The sequence below is a fragment of the Aethalodelphis obliquidens genome, unplaced genomic scaffold (genome assembly GCF_003676395.1).
Source record: "Aethalodelphis obliquidens isolate GAN/ISIS:26980383/991018 unplaced genomic scaffold, ASM367639v1 scaffold9, whole genome shotgun sequence".
Classification (NCBI taxonomy): Eukaryota; Metazoa; Chordata; class Mammalia; order Artiodactyla; family Delphinidae; genus Aethalodelphis; species Aethalodelphis obliquidens.
Genome location: NW_020837953.1, coordinates 41,414,189 through 41,440,548, shown reverse-complemented (window position 1 = coordinate 41,440,548; position 26,360 = coordinate 41,414,189). Strand labels below are relative to the sequence as shown.

Genomic DNA, 26,360 nt, shown 5'->3' with positions numbered 1-26,360 from the left:
CGGCCAGAGCTCTCAGCCAGCTTCTCACCTGGGAGCACCTCTTCCCAACTCCCAGCAAAGCTCAGGCAGTGCTGACTTGAGCACGGTTCCCCAGACACACTGGGTCCCCACACACATCCAGAGCTTTGCGAACACCCTCCCCTCTCCTTCAATGACCCCAGCCTCCCTCCTATAGCTCTTCTGCCTTCCTGTCCCTTCTACACCCTGTACTCACCTCCACTATGGCCCCTTCTAAATGCTTCCACAAATATTTATTGTGCACATTCTATGTGCCAGATTCTCGTCCTAATGCTGTGGGCATAGCAGGGAAAAAATGAGCAAAATCCCTGCCCATGCTAGTTGGAGGGGGAGCTAGACAATAGACAAGCAAATGCAAAACATATATGATGTCAGATGAGAAAAGAGCTTTAGATAAAAAGTATGTAAGGAGAATAGTCAGTGCTAGGAGGTCTGGTAGCATTGCAGTTTTAGAGATGAGGCAACAGTAAAGGCCTCTCCAAAAAGGTGACAGCGACTCAACACCTGAAGGAAGCAGGGGAATGAGCCACCATGTGCTTGGGCTTGGGATGACATGTTTCAGGCAGCGCAAATGGTAAGTGCAAAGGCCCTGTGGCACATTAGAGAAACAGTTCTTTTGCTATTCAGAAATTCTTTTCTTGCCCATCAGTCTGTTTCCTTTGCTTCTGTGTCTCACACACTCAACACAATGCTACATCTTGGGGAACATGGGAAGGATGCTCAAGGGGACCAATTGCTGAGAGCCTCAGGAAACTGGAGCTCATTCCTGGGGAGCCTTCTGTCCAGGGAAACCACCGGCCGAGACTCATAGGCTGAGCAGGGACTAAGATCCACTCTTGAATCCAGGAAAAGGGTTACAATTACGCCCTTGATCCTTCCGGGTTAGTCCCAAATCCTTCAGGCTACCTTCACCCTGATGGCCGTAGAGTCAGCCACACCCAGGGGATTCTGCAGGGAGAGGATTTGTCAAAAGAGTCAGAAGTCTGTGATTTGAATCCAGCCTGGTCTCTGATTCATTTGTGAGCAGATAACGCTAACCTTGCTCGGTTTCCCTACCTGTGAAATGGGACTGCAGGTCTCGCCCGCCCACCTCACACGGTGCTTCTAGGAAGGACTAGGGTGGTGGTTGTCAAGCACAGCACCCCCCACAGCAGGGATTAGGTAGGGTTATTGCTGCTGCTGTGGGTTGTTTGTTTGTCTTTAATAATTCTATCACCTGTCTCAATGTTGAGCCATCTCTAGACCAAGTCTCCAGTTAACCAGTTCAGCCCTGCTGGATTAACTTTTCATGGCAGGGCGTTTCCAGCACCTAGGAGAAGGGCCCCAGAAACTCAACTCTGTGCTTCTCGAGCGGGAGGGCACCTGCTGGCTTGCATGGAACTCTGAGCATTTGTCACTGTCAGGAAAGCTGTTCTCCTGGGAAAAGTCTTGAAACATGCCCCTTGCTTACGGGGAAGTGAGGGCCATTGTCTGAAAGGGGCTGGTCATTTTTGGGGCGGGGGGGTGGGGCTGGGTGCTGCGTTGGGTCTTTGTTGCTGCGTGCAGGCTTTCTCTAGTTGCGGCGAGTGGGGGCTACTCTTCGTTGCAGTGTGTGGGCTTCTCATTGCGGTGGCTTCTCTTGTTGCAGAGCACGGGCTCTAGGCGCACGGGCTTCAGTAGTTGTGGTGCACGGGCTCCGTAGCTGTGGCGCACGGGCTTAGTTGCTCCGCGGCATGTGGCATCTTCCCAGACCAGGGCTAGAACCCATGTCCCCTGCATTGGCAGGCGGATTCTTAACCACTGCGCCACCAGGGAAGTCCCACGGCTGGTGATTCTAAAGGGACACTTGGGCAATTGGTGGGGCTGAGACCAGCCCCCTGCCAGATTTCCTGTCTGTTACCCTTCCTGGCTCTGGCTAAATTGTTTTCTCGGGACATGAGGCCTAAGCCTCTGAAGACTGGTGCTTTAGTATGAAGGGACCTTGTCTGCATGAGTTAACTGCTGTCCATCAGTTTTCTCATCTGTAAAATAGGACTAATGATAGTTAATTGTAGTAATATCACCTTCCTCATAGGGTTACTTTAAGGATTAATAATATATAAAGTGTTTAGAATACTGCTGACACACAGTAAGGATTAAATAAATATTCCTTTTTTTTTTGTAAGTTTATATGAGTTGCGGGGGCTGTGATGGCTGGGGAAGGAATGGCATTTCCTTGCTATAATCCTGCACTCTGCTCTTTAGCTCCGAAAGGCAGATTTCTCATGATAGACTCATGTCAGCCAAACTCACGAGAGACTGATGTATAGTCCACAATGCCAGGTAATTGTGTGCCTAGAGCTCACTCGTGCTTGGAGTGTGGGGTCTGAGGTGGCCCTCGGGGAGCTGGCGTGACTGAGCTGCCGTGACTTGGGTCCTCCACCTCTGCCCTCCGGGGCACCTACTCAGCAGACAAACCACTGGCTGTGGGCAGGTCGGGGCACACCTTGCTGGAACTGCCTCTGACCCCTCAGTATTTGGAGGGCGGGTTTCTGGTGACCTCTTCCCTCTGGTTGGCACAGCCTTTTCCAGCGTATCTCACATCCATTCACTTCTTTGTCTCCACCGCTGCCCCCCTCCTCCAGGTGTCGGTCCTCTCCTGCCTGGACAGCCGCAAAACCCTGGCTGGGCCTCCCTGCTTCCGCTTGTCCCCAGTCTAGTCTCCAAGAGGCAGCCAGAGTGGTCAGAAGGCATGTCACCCTTGCACGCACCCTCGCCTGCCGTAGGGATGCAGCGCCCTCTGCCTCCCCCCAAAGATATGTCCACCCAGAACCTGTGAACGTGACCTTAGCTGGAAAAAAGATCTTTGCAGATGTAGTTAAGATGCAGGTTAGTGAAGTGTCCTTGTAAGAGAAGAGAAGGGAAGAACACAGAGGGATGAGGACGGAGGCAGAGGTGGGAGGGATACGCCTACCAGCCGAGGAACACCCAGGCTTGCTGGGGACACAAGAGCTGGAAGCGGCAAGGAAGGATTGTCGAGGGAGCACAGCCCTGCCGACACCTCGATTTCAAGCTTCTGGTCTCCAGAACTACGAGGGAATACACATCTGTTGCTTTAGGCCACGCAGTCTGTGCAGTTTATTACGGCAGCCACAGGAAACGAATACAGGGGCTCCCACTACCCTTCAGAGAAAACTCAAGCCAACTGCACAGGCCCGCAGGAGCCGGCCCCGCCCCGACTTCACCTCGCAGCCCTTTCTTCACGATGGCCTTCCCTCCTGGAAAATGCCCAGCTCTTGCTGCCTCGGGGCCATTGCATTTGCTGTTCCCCTTGCCGACATGCTCTTCCCCATTCCTGGCATGTTTGGCTTCTTCTCTATCCTGCGGGCCTCAAGGCCTCAAGAGAGGCCTTTCCAGACCATGCCACCCAAAGCACAGCTGCCCGGGGATTCCGCATTTATTTCCTTCACAGCCTGGCCTTGGAGTATGTCTAAATAATTGATTTGTCGTGTATCTCCCTTGCTCTGACACAATCTCCATCAGAATAAAGACCTGATGTGTCTTGCTGACCCAGGCTCCCCAGCAGCCGGCTCAGTGCCCAGCACTAGTCAGCCCACAGTAAGTTTTTCCTGAATTAATAAATATAGGGCTTTCTATTAATAAGGCTACAGTAAAGTCCTGCTCCTCTTCTTCTTGACCTACAGGGTGATTTTCTATTTTAAAGCAGCTTTTACAGATAAACCTAGTGTTTCAGGGGAGACCCCAGTGTCACCCTGCTAAACCATTCGCCTATGCCTGCCTCTGGGATGTGGCCATTAGAGTTGAAACTAGATACTCCTAGGAGTAGTGAGTTCTCCATCCATGGAGGCATGCAAATTTTTACATGTACTAACTCATTTGATCTTCACCATTCCCGAAGACCCTGTGGGATCTTTAGGGTCCTCCCCATCGGACCCCCCTGCCTTTTCCCCCAGCCTGCTAACTCCCTTTCCCCCTCCCTATTCTGGACAACACTTTGAGCTTTTATTTCAATAAGATGAATCAAAGTCTATCTGAGAAGTCTAAGTGTACATCTGCTTACACATATAGTTTTACAGTACAAGAGTTTATCGGTCCTGAATGTATATTTAGTGACAGGCTTGGCTAATCTTTCATCTAATTACATTCATTAACATTTAAATGTATAATCATTAATATATCTGGGCACAGTGGTCTAAATATTTTATAGAGGTCTTAATTACAGTCGACTTCCAGTCTTGCCATAAAACTCGTGCGCCCTGCCAATCAAAGGGGTGGTATCAGGTAGCTCAGGGGCCCTGGCCAGGGGACAGCAAGAACCTGCCTTTTGCTGGGGAACAGCAGTGGCTGGGGGTCTCCATTTTCTGGCTGCACCGCAGAAGCAAGGCCGACAGTTGCAGAAGACAAGGGAATTGGTTCTTGCGATTTCTCGCTGCCATACCTCTGTTAACTGAAGTCACCATCCTCCTAGAAAAGGGGGAAATCAAAGATACAATAACAAATTAAAAATAATAATTATTGTGGGCTTCCCTGGTGGTGCAGTGGTTGAGAATCTGCCTGCCAATGCAGGGGACACAGGTTCGATCCCAGGTCCAGGAAGGTCCCACATGCCGCGGAGCAACTGAGCCCGTGTGCCACAACTACTGAGCCTGCGCTCTAGGGCCTGTGAGCCACAACTACTGAGCCCACGTGCCACAACTACTGAAGCCCACGCGCCTAGAGCCCATGCTCCGCAACAAGAGAAGCCACCGCGATGAGAAGCCCGAGCACCGCAACGAAGAGCAGCCCCTGCTCGCCACAACTAGAGAAAGCCTGCGCACAGCGACGAAGACCCAACACAGCCAAAAATAAATAAATAAAATAAATAAATTTATAAAATAATAATAATTATTATTATTGCCACTGAGACTTTAGGAGGTCGATAAAAAACAACCCTTTCTTCCTCTGCCAAATTATGAAGCAGTCTCAGAGAGTTTCCTAGGCACCGGTGAAGATCAGAAGGTGAGTTTTGTGGCTGTGAAAGCTGACCTGGGAGTGGGGCTCAGATCCGAGGCCTGGCAGCTGGTTAACCCTCTGTGCCAGAAGTAGACAGACGTACCTGCCCAGACGGCACAGGTGGGCCCCTGCAGCCCCCAGGCAAGTTGTTCCCTCATAGGAACAGCCGTCTTCACACTTCTGAAGCCCTCAGTGGTTTATAAAGCTCATTCAGGCACGGCTCAGTCTATGAGGTTGGCAGGTTTCATTGTACCCATCCCACAGAGGAGAACACTGAGTCTCTGAGAGGTCCCGTGGCTTCCCAAAGGCAACGGCCAGTGGGAGGCAGAGCAACACCTGAATCCTTGATGTCCTGCTGTGACCCCCACCTGGACCCCTGTTTTCCCAGGAGCTGTCCCAGCTCCCTGCCCCCACCCTCTGAGGTGACCCAGCAGGTCCCCCAGCAAGGCCTGGGCCCTGGAGGGAATTGGGATCTTGTGAGATGGGGCCACCAGACACCCCTCCTCCCCACCCCCAAGGCCGGCATCCACCCCAGCCATGCTACACCTGCCACTGCCCACCTGGACAAAGCAGGAGCTCAGAGCCAGAGCACCTGGGCTGGATCCTGCATCCACCACTTACCTGCCAGCTGGGTCAGCCTAACCTAACTTGCCTCACTTTCCTGGTTTGTACGCTGTGGATCATGATGGTAACTACCTCACAGGATTGTCGCAGAGAAAATTTAGTGAGACTTACAAGATGTTTTAACCCAACCCATAAAGAACACTCAGTAAATGGTAACTGCTGCTACACGGTCATCTGCCTCCCCCCTCCCCCTGCCCCTCCCCCGCTCCTCCCCATCCCCATCCCCCACCCACTGCCCCCCTCCCCCTCCTCTTCAGGGCTGGGGAACCCCACGCTGACCTTCATCCCTCAAGCTCTGTCTGTGCCCCTTCATGGAAGTCTTGCCCCTTAACTCTCACCACAGTCGCACACAGAAGGTATCATCTTTGCCCGTGCGGGGAAGGAGCTGGACTTTGAATCCAGGACCAACCCCAAGTTCATGTTCCTTCCCGAGCCCCGGGAGTCCTGCAGGATTCACGTAGGGCACACCTTGTCCATACCTGGAGCTGCCCTTCTTCACTACCAACTCACGGGGTGCCCCCAATGGCATGAGGGCCGCCTCCCCCCGGATGATAAGAACTGGTATTTACTGCACTGCCCCCTACACTCGACACCACTCTGGGCACGTTGCATGTACAAAGCCAGTCCTGTGAGGTGGAGGCTGTTTTTAAAGCTTTTTATTAAACTATGACATATCTGCAGAAGAGTGCAAGTGAATTCACAGCTTGGTGAATCGAAACAGACTGAACACCTCTGCCTCACCAGCCCCCGGATCAAGAAGTAGAACATCATTAGCTTCCTGAAAGCTCTCCGGGGTACCCTTCCTGTTGCCGTCCCCTCCATGGAGAGCCCCTTCCTGCCTTCCCAGCACGTGGATTAATCCTGCCCTTTTCACGTGCCGTAAAGGGAGTGATACGGAATATACGCTTTTGTGTCTGGCCTCATTGGCTCAGCATTTCTTCTCTGAGGTTCATTCATGCTGTGTGTGTTGTGATTCGCTCGTTCTCCTTCGATGGAGTCGTGCTCCGGTGATGGGACCACGATGGGTAGAGCCCTTCTGCTCAGCGTTGCCCAGGCAGTTTCCGGCCTCGAGCTTTTACAGACAGTGTAACTTTTCCATGCAGGAACCTTGGTGAACATGGATGCGTGTTTGTTGGGCATGGGCTGCGGTAGGAACTATTTATCCCTCCTTTACAGTGTGAAAATCTGGGATCTATGACTTGCACCAGGTCACACCTCTAGTGAGTGGCCAAGCTGGCTTTGAACCCAGACAGTCTAGCTCCGGCGCCTGCTCTCTGTGGTCGTTCTCCTTCTGAACTTGCCTGGGAAGAGGCTGATCGTTGCTACCAGTTTGCCGCCTGCATCTAACCTTGAACAGCCCTGCTGGGTCTCTGCTGGAGAGAAGGCACGATGAGACCAGTCCCCAAACCACTGGGTGCCCAGGGCAGCTTCCTGAAGGTTCTAGAGGGCCTGCTAGACCATCTTGAGAGTATGACACCAAAGCCCAGAGAGGGTGTGTGAGCTCCCAAGGCCACACAGCACACTGGCTTGCACCCCGGTGTCCTGTCTCCCTGTCCCCTGGGCATTCCCTGCCTCCTCTCAGGGCCTAACCAGCGCAATCGTCTTGCCTGAGAATGACCTCACGCACCGACATGAGCCTTGAAAAATAGTCCTCATTGTGTGGGGCATGAGGCCTGTGGGCCAATGCTGCGTTTCCAGAAATCTCCGCCCCCTGAGTCTAGGGAATGTCACAGTTCCGGGCCCATCCCCTGCCACTATTTTTAGTGGTGATTTGGAGGAAGGAGGACTTTCCTGGATTTGCCTTCAGAGGCTGGAAAACAAACACCTCCCCCTCCTCACCCCCGGCCTCCCAGTTCCCGTGGCAGGAAGTGGGGGCCTGGATTCCTGGACCTGCCACTTACCCTGCAGGCTTCTGGATGAGCTCTGAGGTCTTCAGAGCTGACGGGTGGGTGGCAGCAACAGTGTGCTCCTGCCCGCACCTAGGACCATGAACAGCCTGAAAAGGGCTCCCATGCCCCCCAGTAGCACCTTTTTTTTTGCTGTGTTGGGCCTTCGTTGCTGTGTGCGGGCTTTCTCTAGTTGCGGCGAGCGGGGGCTGCTCTTCATGCGGTGCACGGGCTTCTCGTTGCAGTGGCTTCTCTTGTGGAGCACGGGCTCTAGGCGCACAGGCTTCAGTAGTTGCAGCATGTGGGTTCAGTAGTTGTGGCTCGTGGGCTCTAGAGCGCAGGCTCAGTAGTTGTGGCGCACGGGCTTAGTTGCTCCGCGGCATGTGGGATCTACCCGGACCAGGGCTCAAACACGTGTCCCTTGCATTGGCAGGCGGATTCTTAACCACTGCACCACCAGGGAAGTCCTTTTTTTTTTTTAATATTTATTTATTTATTTGGTTGTGCCAGGTCTTAGCTGCAGCAGGCGGGCTCCTTAATTGCAGCATGTGGTCTCCTTAGCTGTGGCAGACGGGTTCCTTAGTTGTGGCATATGAATTCTTAGTTGTGGCATGTATGTGGGATCTAGTTCCCTGACCAGGTATCGAACCCGAGCCCCCTGCGTTGGGAGCGTGGTGTCTTATCCACTGTGCCACCAGGGAAGTCACCAGCACCTCTTATTATACTCTCTCTGCAGGTGTCTGATCCCCTCCTGGGGGTTGGCCTTACCCTCCCATCTAAAGTTTTTCCCAGGGGGAATTCCCTGGCAGTCCAGTGGTTAGGAGTCTGCGCTTCCATTGCAAGGAGCCTTGGGTTCGATCCCTGGTCAGGGAACTAAGATCCCGCAAGCCGTGTGGCATGGCAAAAAAATAAAGCTTTTCCCATTGGGAGCCCCTGGGCCTCTGTGCTTGAGGTGGACACTCTCCAGGTGGCTAATAGTGGGCACGCATCCCTCCTCCCATCACCCACCTGCCCGGGCTCCAAGACAGCGTTCCCCCCAGTGCTCTTGCGTCCTCTGCTCAAACTCCCACAACAGGGTGCCTCTTCCCTCCCAGGACCGCCCGGTCCCGTCTGAGATGGCTCTGACTGTTAGACTGTCACCTAGAATGGTGCTAAAGCACAGGCGAGCAGTCGCCCTCAGATGCAGCTAGAGCTCTTGCTTTCCTTTAGTGCTTACCACGGTAGAACGAGGTAGAAACCGTTATCCTACTTTAAACATGAGGAAAAAAGGCACCTATGGGTTAGGGAACTCATCCAAGGTCACGTAGCTGGTGAATGGTGGAGCTGGGCTTCGACCCCAGGTCTCTGTACAGAGCCTGGTTCCTCAGCTGTGCCTGGACGCTGATCTCTCCCGTGTTACTTCTTCTATGGACACCTGCTCAGATTAGCAGTCCAGCCCCCATGCAAGGCCGAGAGGTGTGGTTGGGTAGTATGATTAATTGCCAGTATTGAAAAGTAAGGAGATATTTAAAACGTAAAAATTGTGATAATCTAGAGTATGGAATTTTCTAGAAGAGACAGCAGGTAGGGCAATGCTGGGCCCCATTCAGTCATGGAACAGCTGCCGCTCCAGGCTGGGTGTGCATTCTAGGTCCCCGTCTGCTCTTCCTTTCTTACCGATGGTCGCTATCAGGGCCTGTGGCAGTTGCGTGTTCCACCCTTGGTTATAGCGGTCCTCTCTTGAGCCTTTAAGCTGGAGAATCAGGGAAGGGAGGGGCAGCTTGAGAATTTGGCAATTATGAGCACACCCCCTTCCCCACCCTGCTCAAGCCCCCAAGTTATCTCTCCCCCACTTTCTTCACCTGAACAGACCCGTACCTAGTGCTGGCTCCTGGAAATACTGTCGGATGAGACCCAGGACCTGCCTTCGAGCAGCTTCTAGGCTAGTCTGGGAGGTGGGAAGGCCCTGAGCTGTTGGTCTGGTTTCCAGGCTGCTGGTGTACCTTCCTATGGGGTGGGCAGGGCTCCCTGCAGCAAGTAGAGGCGTGAGCTGTGGGCTTTGGAAACCCAGAAAGAAGCTGCGCTGAATCCTGAAAAGGGGAGGAGGGCGGGCATCCCTCAACAGAAAGGCAGGGATGCTTAAACGTCACTTCCCCTCAATAAACCCAGAATCTGTAGTGTTAGATGGTGGTGAGTTCAAAGCAGAAAAAAACAGGGAACGGAGTGAGGAGGGTGTCCAGGGAAGGCTTTGCTGAGAAACTGACATTTGAGTCAAGACCTGGAGGAGGCAGGAATGGGCCACAGGCATAGGGGGCGGAGCGACAAGGATGCTCCAGGTGGGGAACAGCCAGCGCAGAGATGCCGAGGGACAGGCAACGTACATGAAGCAGGAACAGCGAGGAGCAGTGGGGCAGGGGTGGCTGGGGAGATCACAGAGATACAGGTGGGGGTGGGGGGATGACAGGTCACGTGGCCCTGATGGGCCATTCTAAGGACTGTGCTCGCCCTTGAGTGAGACGGGCCATAGGGGAGGAGCAGAGAAGTGACATGATCTGACTTGTATGTTAAGGGGACACTCCCTGCTGAGTTGACGTAGACTAAAGGGCTGGGAGACCAGTTAGGAGGCCACTGCACGACACAGACACGCGATGGTGGTGACACGGACCAGGGTGGGGACGGAGGAGTGGCGAGAAGTAGCCAGATTCTGGTAAGATGTTACAGGCAGAGCTGACGTGGCTTGCTGATGACTTGGGTGTGGGGCGTGAGAGAAACAGAACCAAGGAAGATTCTGGGGCTTGGGTCCAGAGGAGCGGGAAGGCTGAGGTCCCCATGAGCTGAGTTTGGGGAGACAGAGAGGAGCGGGTTGTCAGGGGGCTGCTCAGGGACTCACTCTTGGACGTGTGAGGTTGGAGATGCTGTTAGACACCTGGCGTGGGAGGCTCTTGGCTCTGAGGGTGGAGTTTGGGGCGAGGTCCAGGCCGGGAAGCATCAGCATATGGGTGGATTTAAAGCTGGGAAGCTGGATGAGCCCAGCCAGGAAACCGTGGTACAGGAGGGCCGAGCCCGCTGATGCCTGGAGGTCAGAGGGAGGGGAGGGGAGCCAAGAGACAGCGACACAGCAGCCAGAGACGGGGGAAGAAGCCGGGAAAGAGGGGCTGGGAGGATGCAGAGAAGCATCCCCCACGCCAAGGAGCGCACAGGCGAGGACGGTGGGGCTCGTGGCTTGGAGGTTATCAGTGACCTGGAGATGAGCACGTGTCAGAGAGGACGGCAGGAGGGGAATGGACGCACGGGGGCCACAGTCTTTCCAAACTTCTTTGCTCCAAAAGGAAGAAGAGAAGTGGAATGAGAGCTGGAGGGGAAGAGGGGTCACATGCAGTTTTTCTGTTAAAGATGTGAGAGAGAATTGCATGTTCATGTGATGTTGGGAGAAATCCAGTGCAAGGCACGGTCCAAGAACCCTCACGTCTGAGTGGGCCCTTGTCCTGAAGGGGGACCTGGTCTCAAAGCCTCCTGCCTAGCCAAACATGGCAGCCTCGCCGGCTCAGGGGGCCCCCAGGTTGGGCAGAGGGAGCCGAGCAGGAGGGTGGCCTCTCCGAGGCAAAGGGAAGGCACAGCCGTGACCAGGCTGATGGCAGGGTAGCCCCATGGGAGAAGCAGACACCTCGCTCCCGTGCAAAGCACAGTGTCTGGGGTCTGTCCCCAGCCCTGAGCTCCTTAAAATTCTGCAGGTGCCCTGGGTCAGCAGGGAAGCTTTGGTCCACTTGAGTCTCCTTGTGTCCTGCTGGGACATGGCAGGAACAACGTGAAGTGGCCGTGGACACGGTTCACAGAGCCCTGGGTAGTTTGGCAAGAACTGCAGCCATGTTGCGGTCAGCCCTGAGAGCATCGAGGCTCGGGGTCCTATCAGGGGCCACAGGGAAATTAGCCTGCCATGTCCCACCCCGGAAGGCAAGGAGAGACAGAATAAAGGGAAGTAGAACCTTCTCTGCCCCCAGGACCCCGGAAATATTGGATGCTTCTCAGTGATGGCTGTGGACCAGGTCCCCACTCCTTCCCAGGCTGTCTACTTTGTTCAGTCGTTCGTTTGAGAGTCAACCCACTGGTATTTACTGAGCAATTACTATGTGCCAGACACTGTTCTAGATGCTGGGGATACAGTGGTGAACAAGGCAGGCCAGGTCCCTGCTCCCAAGGAGCTTATATTGCTCTTTGGGGTGGACATAAAAATATGTAAGCAAACTCAGTAATCCTTCATCTACCTTTAACCCGATTGAGGGAAACATCTGCTCTCTCACCTTTAAGCTTGCAGGTTGGAGCTTGTCTACCACCATCTCATTGATGTGAATGGACTGGTTTTCTACCAGTTGAGAGAATTGCTTCTTTCTCTTTTGGTTAAACGGAGTTGACCTTGGTTCCGTGGAATGCAGTGGTAATTGGCACAGCATTGACCCAGAAGAGGCTCACCAAATCATTCTCAAACATGCCAACTCTGATCAGTCAGTGATGGCATCTGCCTCACCGTCTGAGGCAGACCTGGCAAATCTGCGTCTCCCTCCCGTCGTCCCATGGCAGACATCCCCAATCAACCCAGGTTCCTATAGAGCCTGGTTGATTAGTCATGTCTGCATGGACACAGGATTGGAAAATGAGAACCTGTATTCCAGATAGTTTCCTTTCCTGCCCTAGGCAGGAAGTTGGAAAGGTCACACTGCCTAACTTTTTAGCCTGCACTTGGAGAGAGGGGCTATGGGGGATTATGGAAAGATCGTGGGCCTGAACGTTGAAGTACTGGGGTCAGGTGCTGGACCTGCCTCTCATTGGCCATGTGAGCTGGTCAACCGCCTCACCTGGCAATGAGAAGAAAAGGGGGGTTTCCATTTGTGAGGAACAGAGCTGCCCTGGGTCAAACCGCCCGGCCAAGCCCACATCTGACCTGGCTCAGTGGGTACAGTTTTCTCAGTCACCACCAGTGGCTGCCATTTACCCAAGCGAGTGGTTGGCTTTCCTTTGCTACGTAAGCACTACCTGATGGGGCAAGTCTGCTTAACCTTTGTAAAGTAGGTTGAACCTTGACCTGTTCTGAACTCACCTTACTCAGCCCTCAAACAGGAAAAAGCAAGATAAACTAGGCTATACCCATCCCAGGGCCATAAGTCTGGGATCTTTTACTTGCTTCCCTGGGCTGCGGCCTCCTTCTCCCTGCCCTGGCTTCTTCCTTTGGTCCTTTTCTCAGAATGCAGCCTGTCAGCCAAGTCAACCTGTATCTTCTGAGACTTTTGGGGGCCTGAGTGCAGGCATAGGAGCTGAATGACAGGAGACGATGCTAACATTCAATGAGCACCTGCTAACATTCAGTGAGCACCTGCTGTTGGGTAATGTCACATAGAGCCTTAAAGGTAGAGAATATCATCCTCAGCTTAACAGCTCAGGAAGCTTTTGCTCAGAGGAGTGACCTGCAAATAAGACCCTCCAGGTTGGACGGGGTAAAGGCCAGACTGGAATCCAGGGCTCTGTGAATCTGGAGCTGTGTCTTTCTGGGTTCTCTTCTCCCCAGTGCTCACTCAAGATATGGCAGTCTGTTCTGTATAGGGCAGAAATGATTATACTTTCATCCTCCCTTCTAGAGATAATTAAATTTTGATAGGCAGACCCCAAAGCCGATGCTTTTAACCCAACTGTGTTGGCTTAAGGATCAGGAGACCTGGGCTTATTCACCATGTGATATTTGATACTCTTTCCCTCTCTGGGCCTCAGTTTCCCCATCAAAGGGAAGTTGAGCTGGAAGAACATTTTGGTGGGTGTGTATTCAGAGTGGTTTACCAAGCCCTTCTGGCTCCCACCTACCCACCCCTCCTTTCCCAGAATCTATAGATGCTGATCAGGAATGTTGAGTGGAAAAGAAAGGGGGGCCCCCTGCTGGTGGCATCTGGGATTGTCATACACAGGCTGAGGTCTGCCTGACCCTGTTGGCCACCCCTCCCCAAAACTGACCCAGTGTTTGTCAGGGGTCCACCAGGCTGGAATTTTCACAAGGGCTCTTGGCCGTGGACCATCCAGAAGCAGGCCAGCAGTCTTCTGAGCTCAGACTAATGGGAAATCTGACCTCATGGAATGAGACCATGCCTTGGGCTGGCTGAGGATCCTGTAAGCGGGAGGGGGTGGCTGGTGGAGGATTCCTTAAGAGCTGCTGACGCACACACGCACGCATACACACCCTCCTTCCAGCAGTCATGGAGCAGTCATGGGATGCGTATAAGAATGTCAAACCGCCTTTAATGGAAACCTCCCCGCGTGGGACCGTAAGACAGCTGCAGAAACAGTATCTTGTAGCACAAGTAACTGGTGTGAATATTTGGATCGTCCACTGGTTTTATGGATCGATGAAGGTTCTGTGTTCACAGCGATGTGCTTTCACAGTAGGGGTGATGGAGGAGCGTGAGTGGTTCAAGGTCAGACGCCAAGGATGCAAATCCAGGGTCTGCGCGGGTCTTGGTGTGTCAGTTAACCCTTTGAGCCTCAGTTCCGTCCTCCATAAGGCAGGTGCAGCCCTACCCCCAGCACAAAGCCCCGAGGAGAAGATGAGGCCAACCGGGCTGTGCAGATTTGTTGGGGGCTGGCAGTTTGAGAGCCAGCAAAGCTGTGGGACAGGAGGGTGTTGGGGCCAGGTGGGTACTGCCACTCACTGCCTGGCCATGTTCCTTAATCTCCCTGGATGCCCACTTCCTCATCTATAATGTGGACTGACTTCAAAAGGTAGTTGTGAGAATTAAGTGACAAAAACCCATCGGGGGCTGAGAGCCGTGCCTGGCCCATGGGAATTGTTTTAATATCTAAGGAATTGAGGTGCGGGGAGGTTACGTGATTCGCTCGAGGTCTCAGGGCCAGGGAATTCCCTCATCCGGTGGTTAGGACTCTGAGCCAGGGACAGAACCCAGATCCTCTGACCCCAGACCAGTGCCCGTCCGCCCTGCTGTGTGGTGTTGGCCAAGGCCATGGACATGTCTGTGGGGGACAGTGGTCAAGGAGAAATCGTCTAGGACCTCAGAAGTTAAAGGAAGCTCACAGAGTCCAGCACGCCCATCCTGGGGGAAAACCGAGGCTGGGAGAGGGGAAAGCTGACAGCCTGGCCCCCCCCCTGCCTGGCAAGGTTCTCACTGCAGGCGCTGCCCCGGTGCAGAAGGAGAGACCCCCCTCGTGCTCAGCGTTCCCTGTAAAATCCGTTACTCTCCAGGCCCATGACCCCCAGAAGCTCAAAAGCCAAGAATTACCCTGCGCTGTTCTCTTTGCCTGTCAGCTGTGGCCTCCCGTCACCTGGGCACTGGAGGAGGGGGTCTGCTTTGCCCAAGGCTGGAGTCAAGGGACCTTTCTTCTCTCTCTGGTCCCACCTGCCAAGAGTCTCATTTGCAGAAGTTAAACTGGGGCTGACACTGCTCCACCCTGCCTCGCATCTGGGTTAGGGGCTATGGCATCCCAAGCCAGGGAAAGAGGAGGGCGTCTGCTGTGGAAAGGCAGACCTCAGAAGCTTGGGAAGAGTGATGGCCCCAGAGAAGCACCATCGTCTTGGGGTCATGGTTGGGGCCCTGGTTCCACCCTCCAGCTCATGCAAACATCCAGCCTCCTTGAGTTAGAAAAATCAGTCCCTCCTTGCACACGCTCCCTCTCACCCCCAGAGTCCCCACATTCCCAGGAGCCAGGCTGGTCTCCTGCAGGGTCTACTGGGCATGACATCACCTGTCACCATGGCAGTGGTTCTGGTGGCCTAGCTGCTGGCGTGGGACACACCTGGGTGAAGCTGGGTGGCCGGGAAGGAGAACAGAGCGCTGGGGAGCTTGGGGCCGAGGCAGGAGGAGGCTGGTCATAGAGAGAGACCGTCACGCTCGTGGACCATCACCTCGTCTTGCATTAAGGATGTTTGGAGATCGTCAAACAGGGTTTTGAAGGAGAAATAAAAGCATGCTTATGACAAAGGAAGGACGCATTCCACTGTGTAACTTTCATAGCTGTGTGTCTGTAGTTTAAATTATTTCTTGGGGAGTCTGTCAGGCTAAGTGCCTTGTTTCCCTAAAGAGTTACAATACCTGTTCCCCCCTTCAGGGGACCCCCCATCTGTTGGGGATACTTGGGGATGTTCAGGCTCGATGGGCACACACGCCCACTTTCCCACCTCAGGCCTGTGGGGCGTCCCCAGGTGCTCGCAGGTCCTCCACGTGAGTTTCCTGGGTGGGTTGTGGACATTTGTGCTTCTGAAAAGCTGGGCAGACGGCACAGAAGCTTTTTGGTTCACGCCATGGTTCCAGAGGCACCTTGTCTTCGTTGTTAAATGACCTTCACCTGGCATCATGTCGCGAGATTCAGCTTTCGTGTTTTCTCAGTCCGCAGCCTGGCAGGGTCCAGCCCAGAGTCAGGCCTGGAATTCCGGCCACGGTGACCTAAGCTGTTGCCCAGCCAAGCTGGCCATGAAGGGGACAAGTCCAGCTGCAGCAGCCAGGAAGCGCAAAGCTGGAATTTAAAGGGCCCCCCAAGACCTGCGGTCCCCACTGCAGGGTTCTCCCCAGGGCTCCTTGCACGTGACGACACTGCCCCAGCTCACCTTCCTCTACCCTGTTCTACAGGGCGGTGCTGGGTGTAGGTAGGGGGTGAAGATGCAGCTTATGTCGGGCACTGAGCCAGAGCCCAGGGTCCTCGGTCCTTATGCCATACTTTTTCATATCAGAGGCTGAGTTTGCAGGTTCACTGTCCAGGGCAAGATGGGGTGGCACCGCCATTGCCTGCCCCCTATCACTGCCCTCAGCTAGCCGTGGGGCTGGGACCCTCTGGGGTTTGGGAGCTTCTCTGTAGTGGCAGCATAATGTAGGGTCAAGTGTTTGGGCCTTGGAGTCAGATGTGGCTCTGTGACTCTGGGCAAATTACTTAACCACTCTGTGCCTTCTCAGGCTGGAAGCTTCCAGAGCCAAGGAGTTGCTTTGCCTCCTCCCCACCGCCTCCACAGTTCCTTCCTCAGTGTTCTCTCCACAGAGGGGGGAGGGGATGGAGTTCTGGGGACCCTGGGGAAGGCAGTGGGACCCGCCCTGCACAAGCCCAGGCTTGCCCGTCTCCACTCCCTTCTGTACAGAGCCAGTGCCGTGAGGAGAGTCCGGAGGGAGCAAAAGCCACACTGCTGCCAGGAGGCTGTGTGGAACACGGGGCACCATGTCTGTGTGTCTGTGTCTGTATGTCTGTGTGACAGCTTTATTGAGATACAATTCACACAGCATACAACTCACCCATTTACCGTACGTGATTCAATAGTTTTTATTATATTCAGAGATGTACATCAATATTAGCATATTTTCATCATGCCCTTTGGCCACACCTCCATATCTCCGGCCCCCGGCCCAAGGCAACCACTAGTCTAATTTCTGTCTCCATAGGTTTCCCTATTCTAGACACTTCATTTGAATGGAATTATACGGCACGTGGCCGTTTGTGACTGCCTTCTTTCACATAGCATAATATTTTCATCCCATTGTAGCATGCATCATTACTTCTTTTTATTGTCAAATAATATACCGTTATATGGATGTACTACATTTTTAAACATTCATTCATCAGTTGATGGACGTGTGGTTGTTTCAGCATTACAGCTGTTATAAACATATGTACACACGTTCCTGTGTGGACATACGTTTTCAGTTCTCTTAGATATACACCTAGGAGTGGAACTGCTGTATCATAGGGGAAGTTTATGATTCATCACTTGAGGAACTGTCAGCGGTTTTCCACAGAGGCTGTACCATTTTCCATTCCCACCAACAGTGTATGAAGGTTCCAGTTTCTCCGTATCCTCGCTAACACTTGTTACTGTCTTCTTTTTATATTTTAGCCATTCTAGTGAGTATGAAGTAGTATTTCATCGTGGTGTTGATTTGTGTTTCCCTGATGACTAATTATGTAAACCACCTTTTCAAGTGCTTATTGGCTATTTCTTGGAGAAATGTCTGTTCAGATCTTCTGCCCATTTTTTTAATTGGGTTATTTGTCTTTTTATTATTGAATTGTAAGAATTCTTTATATATTCCAGATATAAGCCCCTTATCGGATATATGGTTCACAAATCTGTTCTCCCATTCCTTGCACTGTTTACTTTCTTGATGGTGTCCTTTGAAGCACAAAAGTCTTTAATTTTGATGAAGTCCAGTGTATCTGTTTTTTCTCCTGTTACTCATACTTTTGGTGTCATAACTTGCTGTGTGTTTTTAATCAAACACTTTTCCCTGTGAAGGAGATGGAGCAGACAGTGGACTGTTGGGCTGGGCTGAGTTCTGTTGGGCTCAGACTGGGCCCTGGGATTTCATTTCAGCAGGAAGTAAAGGATCCCATCAGCTTCCTGCGCCGTGGTTAGCGATGGGGGAGCAGGGGGGTCACAAGCTCACCAGGCCTCCAGCTCTTTCCTTCTGCGGACCCAGGCAGTTCAGGGCAGGGACAGACATTCAGTCAAGAACTTGCTCCCCTGGCTGGGTCAGTAAAGCTGAGAAATGAGAATTGGGACTCTAGGGATAGGAGGGCCTAGGTTTGAATCTGGGGAATGCCACTGAGTAACATAGGAGCCTGGGAGAGAAACTTCCTCTTTCTGAACCCTGTTTCCTCGTCTGTTCATAAAAGGGAAGGAGACGGGGTCCCTTCTCAGCGTTCGGGGTGACAGGCAGCTAGGATCTCGGGAACTAACTAACTCGGTTCTCTGTCCCCCAGCCATGAAAGCCGACCGAAAGCGCCTAAAGGGTGAAAAGACGGACCTGGTGAGCCAGATGCAGCAGCTGTATGCCACGCTGGAGAGCCGCGAGGAGCAGCTGCGCGACTTCATCCGCAACTACGAGCAGCACCGCAAGGTCAGCACGCAGCCCCCGCCCCTCCCCCTCCCCCAGCCACCAGCCCCCTCATTACTGCCCCTCCCCCACCCGGCACAGGGTCTGGCCTTGAATCTCAAAACACAGATGCACTGCTCGTGTCCCCTTATGCTCACTTGGGGAGGCCCCTTGTCAGGCCCAGGTCTGGGCGCTGAGATGAACAGGCACAGCCCCTAGTTATGGCTCCATGTCTCCTGGGCAAACCAGCCTGGACAGGAAAGCGCAGTCAGTGACAGTGTGCGTTCTGGATTCCGGCTAGCCTGGGTTCAGATCCCGGTTCCCACGTGTGTGCCTTTGGGCATCTCCCTTAACCTCTCAGAGCCTCAGTTTCCTCATCTGCAAAACAGCGATCATGGTGCAGACCTTGCAGAGCTGTGATGAGGACCGTATGAGATGATGGATATAGGGCATTCAGCATAGCGCCTAGTGCATGCTAAGTGCTCAGTGACTGTCAGCTCTGTGTCTTACTAATAGTACCATAATGAGAGTGTGAAGAAAGGGCTGGGGAGAACAATGAGACAGCAGGAAATTCTGCCTCCTGGGAGAGAGTCCTGGAAGGCTTCACAGAGGTGGTGACATATAGGTTGGGCTCTGTGGCGTGAGTAGGAGTTTCTGGTCAGATGACCAAGGACTTTGGTTCAGTAAATATCTGTCTGGTATATGTGCTGTGGTCATGCTGAAGAGGGTCCCAAAACTTAAAGAAAAAAGAGTCAGTCCCCACAACGAAGCAGGCCTTATAAGCTACTGTGTCTGCAGGGAGAGAGTTGTAACCTCTGGTGAGCGGGGCGGAAAGACTGTTGAAAACTGCCCTTCAAGTACATCATACCACATGACAACAGCTATGACCAAGGTTTGCATGTACTCCGTGGGGAAAACGGAGGTGGGAAGCTCGTTAAGTTTCCTCGGCCGTGGGAGGTTTGAGTGGTTCTCCCAGTGGCTGGTGGCCTGGTTGCATGAGTGCATTCACGCGTGTTCCCTCTGAGCTAGACTGTCAGAGGTGGCACTTGAATTTAAAAGCTTCAGCCCCATGGCCCACTTTGGTGTTTACCAGTGACCTGCCCTCTCACCTCCCAAGTATACAGATCCCTTCCTCTCCAGGATGTAAACAGCCCCGGGGGAGCTCCCTGGGCCAGGCACCCACAGCCTCTGCCTGGTCTGGAGCTCTTGGTGCCCTGGGTGCCAGCCCTGAGCAGCAGGGCCCCAGCTTCCCCTGCCTGTCCTTCCACAGTAGGTGAGCTGGGTCCCTAGAAGTTGGCCTCCCCGGGCCTGTCACTTGCAGACAGAGTGTGGCATTAAGTCAACAACCTGTGGAAGCAGAGAGGAGGAAAGGGAACCCCCGGCTCCCTGCTTTCTTGGTCCTCTTCTGGGTCGCAGACTTCCTGCCATGTCCTCACTTGGCAGAAGGGACAAGGGAGCTCTCTGGGGTCTCTTATAAGGGCATCAATCCCATTCACGAGGGCTCCACCCTCATGACCTAAGCACCTCCCAGAGGCCCCATCTTCCAATGTCATCACATTAGGTGTTAGGATTTCAACATATGAATTTTGGCAGGACACAAACATTCAGACTATAGCACCACCTGCCTCTCTCTTGGTCCACCTCCAACCTTTCTCCTTCTCCAGCTGGAGGGCCCGTAGCAGGTCCCAGGAGCCTGGTCCTTCTTCAGCAGGTGAGGCAGGGAGAACCTTTACTTGAGTGGCCCCATGCCCATCATTAGGGAGACATGTTTGTTTGAGGGGAGGGGACACAGGGCAGGGGCCAGACAACCAGCCCACAGCCATACCTGCTTTTGATGATTTGCTGGCCCCAGGCGCGAGGGGCACCGGGCTGACCTTGTCCTTGACACTGCTCGTCCTCAGATCATCAGCTTCCTTGGTGTTTTAGGGCTCTTCAGAGAAGTAATATATATATATTAAGATTTATTAGAAGGAATTGGCCTACATGATTGTGGAGGCTGACAAGTCCTGTGATCTGCCTTCTACAAGCTAGAGAGCCAGTGGTGTCATCGAGTTTGAGTTAAAGGCCAGAGAGCCGGAGAGCCGACTTGTAAGTTCCATCCAAGGGCAGAAGACCCATGTCCCAGCTTAACTCTCAGGTAGAAAGCAACTTCTCCCTTCCTCCACTTTCCATTCGGGCTCTCAACGGATCGGATGATGCCCACTCCCCCAGCCCCCGCCGCTGGGGAAGGCGAGCTACTGAGTCTACCAGTTCAAACGTTAATCTCATCCAAAAACCCGCACAGACACACCCAGAAATGATGTTTGGCCAAAAAGCTGGACACCCCATGGTCTGGTGAAGTTGACGCATAAAAGTAACCATCACGGGCTTCCCTGGTGGCGCAGTGGTTGAGAGTCCGCCTGCCGATGCAGGGGACGCGGGTTCGTGCCCCGGTCCGGGAAGATCCCACATGCCGCGGAGCCGCTGGGCCCGTGAGCCATGGCCGCTGGGTCTGCGCGTCCTGAGCCTGTGCTCCGCAACGGGAGAGGCCACAATGGAGGGGGGACCGCGTACGTCAAAAAAAAGTAACCGTCACACTTGGCCTGGGAGGCAGGGTGGTACAGTGGTTAAGACCAGACAGTGGGTTAGACTCTCACCTCTGCCACTCTCTAGCCATGTGGCCTCATCCCTAAAACCAGGATAATGATCGCAACTACTCAGAGCCCAGCCTTGTCAGCACTAAAGTTTCTGGTACACAGAAAGCATGCCAGGGGAAAAATGCTTGTCGTTGTTGTTGTTATTATTATTATTATTATTGCCTCTGGGGGATTCAGAGTCAGGCATTTGATCATGGAAATTCCACAGTGGGTTTCAGGGCCCTTCTGTAGGTCTCTCATCTATCTACCACTGCCTGGTGTTGGTCCCCCTGGCAAACCCAGAGAAGTACAAAGCCACCTGCTCTCAGGAAGCCTCTGGCCAGGCAGGAGCGGGTCCTGGCTGACCGCACACAGACCCCAGTCATGGGCCCTGCCTCTGGGAGGATGGTAGAGTCTCAGTGAAGAAGCAAGAACCATGCGGAAAATTAACCCAGATAGGACCTTCTCCGGGGGTCCGAGGGTCCCAGACGATCCAGGAACCGGGGGTGGGGGAAGTGTTCCCTGAGAACATGCACCTTGAAGGAGGACAGATCGGATCAGAAAAGCAAACAGGCGGGAATTCCCTGGTGGTTCAGTGGCTAGGACTTGGCACTTTCACACTTTCACTGCTGTAGCCTGGGTTCAATCCCTAGTCAGGGAACTAAGATCCTGCAAGCTGCAAGGCATAAATGAAAGAAAGAATGAATCAATGAATAAATGGATGAATGGAATGTGATGCTGATAAAAGGCTAAGCGGATCAAAAAAGATGGCTCTGTTTAGATAAGCACCCTAAGAATGACTATGACGATGGCCATCGTTAGAGACCACCTGTCACCACCTGACACAGGATAATATTAATAATGGCAAACATTCATTGTGCACTTACTGTGTGCTGGCTTGGTCCTAATCTCTTTACATTTGCTATTTTTAATAGCAACCCTATGAGGTATGATTGTCCCCATCATCCCCCTTTTACAGAGGCGAAAACTGACTTAGGTCAAGTCGCCAGAGGGACCTCAGCTCCCAGGTTGGCATCCAAGGTCCCAAACAGTTGGGCCGAGTCCTGCCTTCATAAATTCCGGCCACCTTGATCCCCGTCAGGTTTCAACGCCCCAGGCAGGTCTCCTTCAGTTCCTTTCCTGCCACCACTGCCAGCAGGGATTGAGACCTCCACCACACTATCTGCGGGGCTGCAGAAGTTATTTTACCTCTCTGGCCTCAGTTTGCTCATCTGTAAAATAGAGATAATCATAGACCCTGCCTCACAGGTGCTTGTTTAAATATAATAATGCATCTGAAACCTCAGCACCGTACTTGACATATGTACAGAACGTTCCGTGACAGTTGCTACCGAGACCTGTACTCCTGCTGCCAGAGATGTGATCATGGGAGGGGGTGTCAGAGTTTTCACCAAGGCTGAAAGCACCTACAGCCTTTCCCCCCAGCCTGGAACCCTCAGTCTGCTCACAACTAGTGGAGCTACTGACTGCAAAGAGACACAGAGACAAAAATGATCCTGAGGGTCCTAGCGGACCTTCTTCCTAATTCAGGGGTATGTGGTAGGCAGCCACTTGTACACCAGCCAGCTCTCAGTGGTTCTGATCCACACACTTCATTTCATGGAAGACATTCCAGGATCTAGGCTTGCTGCTAGGTGCTGAGGGTAGATGCTGGGACGTGGTCCCCAGCTCCAGGGGAAAGAGCTGGCTGGTCCACCATGTGACCCAGGAGGCCATACCTGTCAGCTGTTGCACTGACCCCGCCTGAAGACAGCTTCAAAGAGAAAGGAGAAGAGAAATAACTAGCGGTGGAGTGCCCCTCTGCGGAGAGCCTTGCTTCCAGAACCCGAGAGTACAGCTTTGCCCGGGCTTTTGCCATAGTGCCATCTTTTGCTTTGCATCTCGCATTACCAGTCTCTTCTGACCCTCACCCTGGGATGTGATAGTGTCGTTCTCTCATAGATGCGGTGGTTGAGGTTTGGGGAAGCTGCATTACTTGTTCAGTGTCACACAGCTTGTAGCGGATGGAGCTGAGACTTCACACCCAGGCACCCTGACCCCTAGGAGACACGTCCTGGAAGGAATCATCTCCCTGACACACACACCACCTCCTCTAGACTACACTGAGAAGCCTGGGGCTGGTGACACAGACACCTGTGTCCTCCACTCACCCCAGCTGGGAGAGCTGTCCTGGGACGGCCTTTGGAGTCAGTCACAGCAGCTACCAACACTCTTTCTTTTACTCAGCAGTGTTCCTTGGCTGCTGTCTGCCGGGCTGCTGTTCTGCGACCCGGGTGTCTGCTGATGACCTAGAGTGTGCAGCTCCTCGGGCACAGGGATTTGTCTGGTGTGTGCCTGCTGGTGGCATCCAGGAACACTGGTTGAATGACCAGTATCCGGTACCAGTATGAGAGACAGATTGGGAACAGCTGAGGCTGCTTTCTTAGCTAGCTAGTCAGGGAAGGCCTCTCGGAGACATTTGAGCAGCGTCCTGAGTGCATGAGTGAGCGCCTGCTGTGTCCCCGGCACCGTTCTGAGCTCTAAACTTGGATTATCTCATCCAGTCCTCACAATAACACCCTCAAGGACGGGTGCCGTGATCCCGTGTTACAGACGAGGAAACTGAGGCACGACAGTTATTGCAGCTTGTTCTTGCAAAGCCAGGATTCGACCCAGACTCACTCTCTTTCCCAGGAACCTAAGCCACAGCTCCAGCTCTGTGACAGCCATGCAGAAAGGGCCAGACCTTGGCCTCCTAGTCTCTGGCCATCTGGAATTCAGGCCTTCGGTGACAGGGCTGTTAGACAAGGCAGGATGGTTGCCTCTCAACGTGGTCCCAGGCTGCACAGAGACCTGGAGTTCGGCTCTCGATTTGGTGGATGGGAAGACCGTGGCTGGGTGGGTGGGCAGGGCCCCCTGCAGGGACCTTTCCTCTGGGGGAAAGATGCCTGGTGTCCTGAAATTGGCTCTTGCCAACAGAGGTCAGGCCCCCGATCCAGCCGGCTGTTCCTTGCCTGCTGGCTCTGCTGGACCAGCACAGCTGGAGACCATGGCCCTCCCCTCAGCACCACGGAGAAAACAGCTTATGCAGGAGGACCAGCCGGGAGCTGGGGCCGGGGTGACGGGCAGAGGACTGTGCTGCATTCAGACACCACAGCTAGCTGGGGGTCTAGCCTGTCCCATCGTCGGCTGTGACCCTGTGGGATGGTGGCAGGGCCCTGTGGCAGCCAAGGCAGGTGGGCTGCAGGTGCCTCCTCTGTCCCTGTTTTCCTGTGACACACACGTTACCAAACAGCAGAACAGAGGCCCAAACCCACTAATGACCCTAACTTTTATCAGGCTCCATTTAACTATTTCCCTCAAATGAAGTCATTTAGTCTTTATAACAATTCTTTGAAATGAGGAGTATTGATTCCCCCTCCATTTTAAATATGGAGAAATGAAGACTTGATAAGTTAAAAGAGCTTACCTAGGACATTTGTTTGCTCATGTATCCATTGAAAAAAAACGGCTGAGCATCTGCTAACAGTTTGTCTCTGTTCCAGTCTCCAACCCAGGGCTTTCTTCCTCCAGGGCCCGAGCGCCCGGCCACCTGCGGTGCTGTGGGGCCTCCCTCCGCTTCCTCTGGTCTGGGGGGGCTCAAGGCCCTCTGGGCCCAGGGTAGGCCGCACCCCGCGCCTCGCGCCCGCGCCCCGCACTCCTTGTAACGCTGGCCTCTCCCCACAGGAGAGCGAGGACGCTGTCAAAGCCCTGGCCAAGGAAAAGGACCTGCTGGAGCGCGAGAAGTGGGAGCTGCGGCGGCAAGCCAAGGAGGCCACGGACCACGCCACGGCACTGCGCTCCCAGCTGGACCTCAAGGATAACCGCATGAAGGAGCTGGAGGCGGAGCTGGCCATGGTGAGACCCCACCCCCTCACCCACCCACCCAGGCCTGGTGGGGCATCTGCCGGAAGTGATGTCATGGCTGGGAGACAGGGAGTGCACGTGGGCTCACCTGGGAGTCCAGAGTGGAGTCCGCAGGGGCGGGGCCGGGGCGGGGCCGGGGCCGGGGCGGGGTCTGGGATGACCCCTCTGGTTGGTCGTGGCAACCACACCGCCTTTCATCCACCTGACTGGGGCCGAGCGTGTGGGGATGCTGGGAAACCATTCACTAGCCTTTGGGAGGAAAAATACCAAAAAATTAATATTGGTTATCTCTGGGTAGTAAGATCACAAGTGGCTTTTATTACTTTTTTTTCCCCTGTTTTCATCAGTCTTATTATATTACTTGGGTCCTCAAGGAAAAAAATGTTTTTTTCTAATCTAAAACATCCCTCAAAATACATGCACTGTGTTTTCCTCAGAGATGGGCAGCCTGCATGTGGGGACAGAGAGTCTAGGTGGTGCTTCCAGGCCTGGCCTGTCAGCAGAACTGAGGTCCAGAGCCCTGGGGTTCTGCTCTACCTGCTCCTGTGTAACCTTGGTCTGCTCACTGAACTTCTCTGAGCTTCAGTGACCTTTATCTGGTCCTGGGGTGGGGGTGAGGGTCTTTATCCCACTCTGCCTTCCCCAAGAGATGTTTGATCAACTTTAGAGAGCTCGTGGCTTAAAGGGCCTTTGAAACCACCATGGCTCAATGTGGTGGTGGCTGGGAGGAGAGTGTGTAGGGAACTCCCAAGGTGGGGCGAGTCGCATGTTTCTTAGTGAGAACTCAGCGTTCTCTGCAGCACTGATGCTGGCTCATGGTGTGGTTACCACCATGGGTTCTGGGTTTGAATCCAGCCCCCATCGCTGTCTAGCTGTGTGACCTTGGGCAGGACCCTTCCCCTGTCTGGGCCTCAGTTCCATCAAGTGTCAATAAGGGTAAATGCATATATCCCATAGGGCTCTTGTGAGGATTTCAATGAAATGATGCAAGAGAAGCACTTAGCCCGGCCTGTACATGGTGAGTGATGATATGACAAGAGGGAGGTTTTCTATGGTCAGTTGCTTCAGGAGCAGGGGTCACCCAGGGCAAGTCAGGATCTGTGGGCCCCTCCTGGGACCAATCCCACCCTCTGCCTCCTGGGTCTCCTTGTCCAATGCTGACCCCTAGTGGTGAGAGCTGCCCAGGCTGGAGGAAGCTCCAGCTGCTGGGTCTCCTCTCTGGGGTCTTCCCACCAGTGGGGTCGGTGGTGCTGGCGGCCCTGCTGCCACGTGCAGCCCAGACAGAAACCTTTCAAGTTGACAGTCTCGGAAGGGAGTGCAGGGTGAGGTGAGACCTTCATTCTCCCAAGTCTTCCCAGCGTCCTGTGATGGACAGATGGCTCTTCCTTGCCATGGACCACTAACCTCAAGCATCCTGGGGAATTCTGGGGTCTTTCAGGATTGGGAGCCAGCTCACCTCTGCTTCCACTCTCACCATGCCCAGATAACTTGACCTGCTTTAGTTCTGGCCAGCGAAA

The 26,360-nt window shown here is 53.6% G+C and overlaps 1 protein-coding gene and 1 long non-coding RNA gene across 5 annotated transcripts in view; one reads left to right on the top strand and one right to left on the bottom strand.

Moving 5' to 3' along the window:
- Positions 1 to 26,360, top strand: part of LOC113622177 (kazrin) — a 421,388-nt gene that overhangs the window by 379,380 nt on the left and 15,648 nt on the right. For all 4 annotated transcript variants that reach the window (XM_027110107.1, XM_027110108.1, XM_027110109.1 and 1 more), the window contains 2 exons: positions 18,210 to 18,346; positions 24,664 to 24,834. In XM_027110107.1, coding sequence (XP_026965908.1) covers positions 18,210 to 18,346; positions 24,664 to 24,834 — 308 coding nt within the window. The remainder of the gene's footprint in view (positions 1 to 18,209; positions 18,347 to 24,663; positions 24,835 to 26,360) is intronic.
- Positions 4,081 to 9,920, bottom strand: LOC113622180 (uncharacterized). Its single transcript, XR_003433442.1, has 3 exons — positions 9,357 to 9,920; positions 9,156 to 9,231; positions 4,081 to 4,461 (listed from the first exon to the last, which is right to left on the bottom strand). It is a non-coding gene; the product is annotated as an uncharacterized LOC113622180 (long non-coding RNA).